Raw genomic sequence first — 6,966 nt, 5'->3', positions numbered from 1 at the left:
TGTGATATAACATATAACATTTTTTTTATGTATATATATATAGGTGTTTTCTGATTCTGTATCTCTTGAAAGCATGCTCCCGTTCAGTAATGTAGATTTAGGTAAACTAAAGATCCCAAGATTTAAGCTATCTTTTAAGGTTCGCCAATGTTCACATATTATATACAAATATATGATAACTGATTTTATAACTGATTTTTTTTGTGTGATATAACATTTTTTTTATGTATATATATATAGGTGTTTTCTGATTCTGTATCTCTTGAAAGCATGCTCCCGTTCAGTAATGTAGATTTAGGTAAACTAAAGATCCCAAGATTTAAGCTATCTTTTAAGGTTGAGGCTTCGCCAATGTTAAAGGAGATGGGTTTGGTGTTACCATTCATGAAAGAAGCTTTAATCACTGAAATTGTGGAAGAGAGAGCTGTGTCTATTTCCGAGATTATCCAGAAATGCATCATTGAAGTGAACGAAGAAGGGACCAAAGCTGCTGCAGCTACAACGATGCATCCTCCTGCGGGTTGTGCAGCACCAAGAAAGAATAAGCCTCCTCCATTTGACTTTATTGCAGACCATCCATTCTTGTTTCTGATCAGAGAACAGTATACTGAAACGGTTCTCTTTGTTGGTCAAGTGCTCAATCCTCTTGATGGATGATGCCATGGTTATCAATATACCAAAAAACTCAAGTTACTAAGTTATATACTGCTTTATTAAGGGAAGATGGAGTGAATTATTTCTTCGATGCAAATGCTTAATTGATTGGGTTATTGGTTTTTATTTAAATTGGCTAATTCGATCAATTTTGACGATAGCTATATGATTTATACTTTTTATGACTTTAAGTATATGGTCTAATTTAATAATGTAGACCGTTGATTTAGTTTCTAAAAATATTTCTTTTGATTCGAATTTTTAATTGTCAATAATTAAAAATAATATTTTTTAATAATATTAGATGTATATTAAAATTAACCATAAATATAAAATATATGCTAAAACATAAAGTATATATTGAAAATGAGTAAAATAACATATTTTTATACATAAATATAAAGTGATTAGTTTTATTTTAAATATAGCTTTTTTTGATTTTTTTCTCCAAACTTTATTATTGTTTCTTTTCTAAAATTGTATAAAAAAAGGGAGTAATATAATTTAGTTATTATTTTATTCAAGAAATAAATGAATTTTATTACAAAATCTATTCTATTATATAAAAATTGAATTTTTGCATTTAATGATAAAACTGACGTGGCATGTTTTGAGAGTGTTTTTTAATTTATTTTTTTTAACTTATTAAATACAATTCATTACGATAACTTAATTATATCAACTAATTTATTTTATTAGATATTTAAGTATCACATAATTTAATATTATGCATATCAATTAATTGAATATAATTGTTAGAATATGATTAGGATTAATTAGATTAATTAGCATTATTCAACATATCTGAATATTGATTATAAGATATTACACTTTATTATTTCGATTTTCTTCCTTTCTCCTTTTTATACTTTTCTTCTGTGTCATTTTTTTCCTTCTCTTTTGTCAATGCTTTGATACTTTTCTGACTTCACCGATTAGCTCATCCACTACTTACTTATTCTCATGGAGAAATTATATGGTTTACGTTACCTTCCGATAGTTTGTCATCTTTTCACACTTTGTCATTTTTCAACAGTTTTCCAGCAGTTCGCCATCTTTTCAACAGTTTTTCGGTAGTTTGCCACTTTTGCAGCAGTTCCATTTACGTTCTCTTCTGACAATTTTATCTGCATTTTCTTCTGGCAGTTCCGTCTGTACTTTCTTCCGCCAGTTTTATTTGCAATTTATGCATTTTTTTATTGCCCCCATATACAATTGGAGAACTAAACCCTCGTTCTGCTTATTGCCTTCTTCCCCTACCCTCATTTTTGCATTGAGCCTCCGCTTCTTCTCCTACCATCTTCCTTACCAGATACTTTTATATTTCAACTCAATTTTTCGATTTCATCTAAATTCCTTTGAATTCGTTTCAAACACGGTATCTCACCACAACAAAAAACCACTTCTCATCCCTCAAATCCTTCTTCATCCCCCTCCTCCGCCCAAAATTGTCGATGATGTCTGGAAAGACATGATCCTAACCCGCTCTCACAAAGACTCACTTCACTATAATCACCACCCGTTCGAAGAAATGACCCTTGAGGCTTTCCTCTCAGAAAATGCTGTCGTCACTGATGACGACGTCGCTGCTATTGCTCCTCTTCATAATCATCATCTTGTTCCTCATCAGTTCCCGCAGGTGCCCGCCGTTGAAGACTCATCTTCCTCTGCGGCTAAGCCTTTTGCCAATGGGATGCTGCGGTGGCAAGTGAAGTCCCAACACCGTTGTCATCATCAGGAGGAGGCGATGATGGTTATTGAATCCAAGAACAACGAAAATAATTGGAATAAATTCAATCATCTATTATTGTACTGTATATGTGATATTTATATATACAAGGGTGTGAGTGCTGGGTGTATTTGCTGGTCTAGCAATACTACAATACAGAGGATTTTATTCACTTGTGAACTATATAAATAACAACCTAACAACCTAACACTAACATCCCCCCTCAAGTTGGAGCATACAAATTGTATGTTCCTAACTTGGACATAAGAAAGTGAAATTGAGGCGGAGGGAGAGCTTTAGTTAGAATGTCAGCTAGTTGATGTTTAGTAGGTACATGAATCAATCTGATGGTGCCAGCTTCAATCTTCTCACGGATGAAGTGGCAGTCAATTTCAACATGCTTGGATTGCTTATGAAAGGTGGGGTTCGATGCCAATTGAAGAGCAGAGATGTTGTCGCAAAATAACCTGGCCGAATCGACTTGGACTAAAAAAAAACTGAAGTAAGCCAATTAACCAAACAACCTCACAGCTAGCATGCGCCATGGACCTATATTCGGCTTCGGTGGAACTCCTAGAAACTACTGTCTGCTTCTTGCTCTTCCAAGTAATGAGAGAGTCACCGAGAAAGGCACAGTAGCCTGTAGTTGATCGCCTTGTGTCGAGACAACTACCCCAATCAGCATCAGAATATATGGACAAGTTAAGTTGGGAAGCAGCTGAAAACAGAATCCCTTGGCCTGGTGCATTCTTAAGGTACCTTAATACTTGGTGAGCAGCTTGTAAATGAGGCATCCGCGGATCAGACATGAATTGGGTCAGTTTAGTGACAGCAAAGGTGATGTCTGGCCGGGAGATAGTGAGATACATGAGGCGACCAATGAGCCTTCTATAAGCAGAAGCATCAGGGATCAGGTCACCTTCTTTAGCTCTTAATTTGAGATTGGCATCCATAGGAACTGTTACCGGCTTGTAGTCTAAGAGGTTGGTGTCGTCGAGTAAAGAGAGTGTATACTTGCGCTGTGTGAGTGAAATTCCTTGAGAAGATTTGGCGAGTTCCAAGCCTAGAAAGAATTTCAAGTCCCCCAATATTTTGAGTTTAAAAATGGATTGCAGCTTTAATTGTACTTTCATCATCATATCAAGGTTAGCTCCCGCAATTATGATGTCGTCTACGTATACTAATAGGAAGGTTTTAGAATCACCAGAACCTGTTGAGAACAAGGAGTAGTCACTCTTACATTGAGTGAAACCATTTTGCTTAAGAGTTGAGCAGAATTTGTGAAACCATTGTCTCGAAGCCTGTCGGAGCCTATAAAGTGACTTTGTAAGCCTACATACAAGGCCTTTCTTGCGTTCGGGATGCCCCATTGGAACTTCCATATATACCTCTTCATCCAAATCCCCGTTGAGAAATGCATTATTGATGTCCAATTGGATTAAATGCCATTTACGCACTGCTGCAATGCCTAGCAGAACTCGTACAGTGGTGACTTTAGCTACAGGGCTAAAGGTATCTTTAAAATCGATTCCTGCTTGCTGTGTGTATCCCTTGGCTACTAACCTTGCTTTGTACTTTTCTAAACTGCCATCAGCTTTTAGTTTGGCTTTGTAAATCCATCTGCATCCTATGGCAACTTTGGTGGGTGGTAAAGGAACCAATTTCCAAGTGTTGTTGGCCTCCAAAGCTTCAAGTTCTTCTTTCATTGCAGCCCTCCATTCCTCATGTTTAACTGCTTGATGGTAAAATTATGGTTCAGGAATAAGGTTGGCTTGGTAAATGGAATTATGATAAGTGTGGTTCAATCTATGGTTGCTGATGAAGTTTGAAATCGGGTAAGGAGATTTAGTATGACAAATGTAGTCATGAAGGTAGGGAGGATTACGTTTAGTCCTAGTGGATCTTCTAGGTTGGATGGAAGTAGAAGGTGTGATTTGGTTTTCTATAAGAGGGAGAATTTGGGATTGATTATTGGTTGTGTTTGATGGTTGAGGTATCTCATGTACGATTGAAATTGTTGGAGCATTATTAGGCAATGGTTCAGAATTTAATATTGGATTGGGGAGGACAAAGTCAAAGAAGATGTCATTGCTGAGTTGAGTATGAGGGCTTTGAGCAAAAGGCATGATGTCCTTATGAAATATCACATCCCTAGATATGAAAAATTTTTTGGTTCGTAGATTGTAAAGCTTATAACCCTTGTAGCCAAGTGGATAACCCAAGAACACGGCTGGATCTGCTCTAGGATCAAACTTTGATCTAGAACTGGTATTTGTGGCAGCATAGGCAAGACATCCAAAAATCTTCATTGCCTTGTAGTTTGGGGACTTTTCAAATAACAACCTAACAACCTAACACTAACATTTTGTTGTGGTTGGTATGGACAGGAGAATTGATGTAACACACCCTTTTCCTGCAGAAAATCAGTTACTGCCAACTCCTTTGCATTATCGGACCTGAAGCATTTGATCTTCTTGCTAAATTGAGTTTCTATCATTGCATAAAATGCTTTTATACAACCTGCAGCTTCAGATTTATGTTGTAACAAGTATAACCAGCAAAATCTTGTAGCATCATCAACTAAGCTTAAGAAATATCTCTTTCCATTATATATAGAAACATGATATGGTCCCCAAATATCACAATGTACAAGGTCAAAAGAATTTGGTGACAGATTATTATTTGATTCAAAAGAAAGCTTTCTAAACTTTGCAAGAGGACATATGTGACAACCTATAGAGGTAGACTCTTCTAGGGAATTTATTTGTGACAAGTTGAAAGAAGAAGTTACATGTTTAATGATTTTATTTGAAGCGTGACCCAGTCATGCATGCCAAAGCTTGGAATTACATAAATTGATAGAGTGAGATTCGAATTTCAATTGATTGGAGGGAGTTGTTGCTCTGAGGATGTAGAGTCCCTCATGCAGCTCACCCTTCCCAATCTTCTTCAACATCTTGGTGTCCTGGATTGTAAAATTAGATGAGCTAATAGTGATGTTAAGAGTAGTGTTTGAAAGGAAGGCCGAGACAGACAAAAGGTTGACACAAAAATCAGGGACATATAATACATTTTTCAATGTAATATTTGAACTAACAACTACTGTTCCTATGAAATTAGCTTGAAACTGTTCATTGTTTGGAAGAGAAATTGAATAGTTTTGGGAGGTGTGAATAGTTTGAAAGAGAGACAAATCACATGCAATATGGATTGTGGCACCACTATCTAGAATCCAATCTTGTTTTGATAATGTTGACCTTGTAAGTGAGGCATTGAGAACGATACCTGCTGGTGTGACTACCTGTGTAGTTGCATTTGAAGCAATTTCTTGAAGCTTTTGACTATGAAGTAACTGCATCAGTTGCTGCACCTGGGATGCACTTAAGGTCAAATTTGAATATGGATCTTGAGGTAATTGAGACTCTCCTCCAATGACATTGTGTGCTGCTTGCTTCAGACCATGCATGGATGGACCTCTGCCTCTATTATAGTTGGGTGGAAAACCATGAAGCTTGAAGCACTTATCAATTGTGTGACCGAGAATACCACAGTGAGAACAGAGAGGCCTGTCCTTTTTCGCATTTCCTCTTCCTCTTCCAGACTGTGGAGGCACATGCTGATTTCTTGCAAGGAAAGCGAGTTGACCATTTTAATCACATAAAATGTTAATTAAGTAGTTCCATTAAATGTTTTAGAAATGAAAAAGTATAGGTAACTAATAATATTTTTGAACAATGTGTGAATAATGTGAATTAATATAGTTAAAAGAGTAAATTAATTTTAAATTTAATTAGTAGCATTAAATTAGGGTGTAGTGTATTTTTATTTGATTGGTAATTATTTATGTTGTTCAAGATAATCATTATTTACCTAATACTCCCTTTTAAAAATTTTGTTAAACATTATTCAATCTTTTATTATTAGAGATGACAGTTTATTCTTACCAATTTTGACACACATAGCTACCAATGCTTTTATTTGCATTCATATGGCAAGTTGGCAACGGAAGGAAATAAATTTCAAAGAGCAATTAATTTTTTATGCCAAAATTATGTGTTTGCTATTTAACCGAAGGAATTTTGATAAGTTTCATTACCTAAAATAGGGGATTTTTATAAATGTATCCAAGAATGATTTTTTTTATCGCTATTTAATATTTTTTTATTTGACATAATAAATTAATAATGTTTGTTTGAATCCTTTAACAAAAGAGTATTACTAAAACAAAAGTTACGAAACGTTTAGGGAAAAAAAAATTCCGTGAATCTGAAATTTATACCAACTAGTAATTGTGGCTGATATTTGTTGTTTCTTCATACTTATCCTAAAAGTTAATAGAAAATATTTGTTTGTTTTCCCTGAAAAAATTAATAGATGATATGCATGCGTTTGTTTGTTCTTTTTAATGTAGCCTTAGAAGATTCTTTATTTGTATGCTCTTTTTAATATAGCCTTAGAAAATTCTTTGTTAGTGAATAATTAAGAGTCTTTTTTTCTAAAAATAATTTATAAGGAAAAGCTAAATATTATTGTTCTTAAATATATTATCAATTTTGATAAATATAATTATAACATATTTTCAA

General features: G+C 34.7%; 3 protein-coding genes across 3 annotated transcripts in view; 2 read left to right on the top strand and 1 right to left on the bottom strand.

Annotated features, from left to right (window-relative positions):
- LOC110263051 (serpin-ZXA-like) lies at nucleotides 250-785 on the top strand. Its single transcript, XM_021103576.1, has one exon. The coding sequence runs from the start codon at nucleotides 271-273 to the stop codon at nucleotides 655-657; it is 387 nt and encodes a 128-aa protein (XP_020959235.1). The 5' UTR covers nucleotides 250-270; the 3' UTR covers nucleotides 658-785.
- On the bottom strand, nucleotides 2,794-4,089 carry LOC107641302 (uncharacterized mitochondrial protein AtMg00810-like). The gene has a single exon (XM_016344799.1). It carries the CDS (start codon nucleotides 4,087-4,089, stop codon nucleotides 2,794-2,796), a length of 1,296 nt encoding a protein of 431 aa, XP_016200285.1.
- The window catches only part of LOC107641301 (serpin-ZX-like), a 3,748-nt gene continuing 2,161 nt past the window's right edge, over nucleotides 5,380-6,966 (top strand). The window contains exons 1-2 of the mRNA XM_016344798.2: nucleotides 5,380-5,463; nucleotides 5,693-5,794. Of these exons, the coding sequence (XP_016200284.1) occupies nucleotides 5,380-5,463; nucleotides 5,693-5,794 (186 nt within the window). The remainder of the gene's footprint in view (nucleotides 5,464-5,692; nucleotides 5,795-6,966) is intronic.

The sequence above is a fragment of the Arachis ipaensis genome, chromosome B05, assembly GCF_000816755.2.
Source record: "Arachis ipaensis cultivar K30076 chromosome B05, Araip1.1, whole genome shotgun sequence".
NCBI classification, from domain to species: Eukaryota; Viridiplantae; Streptophyta; class Magnoliopsida; order Fabales; family Fabaceae; genus Arachis; species Arachis ipaensis.
Note: the sequence above shows the minus strand (reverse complement) of the source record. Positions and strands in the feature narration are given on the sequence as shown.

What these genes read in the sequence shown, in the direction of transcription:
- LOC107641302 (XM_016344799.1), bottom strand. Translation starts at nt 4,089, where the DNA reads ATGAAAGAAGAACTTGAAGCTTTGGAGGCCAACAACACTTGGAAATTG.
- LOC110263051 (XM_021103576.1), top strand. Translation starts at nt 271, where the DNA reads ATGCTCCCGTTCAGTAATGTAGATTTAGGTAAACTAAAGATCCCAAGA.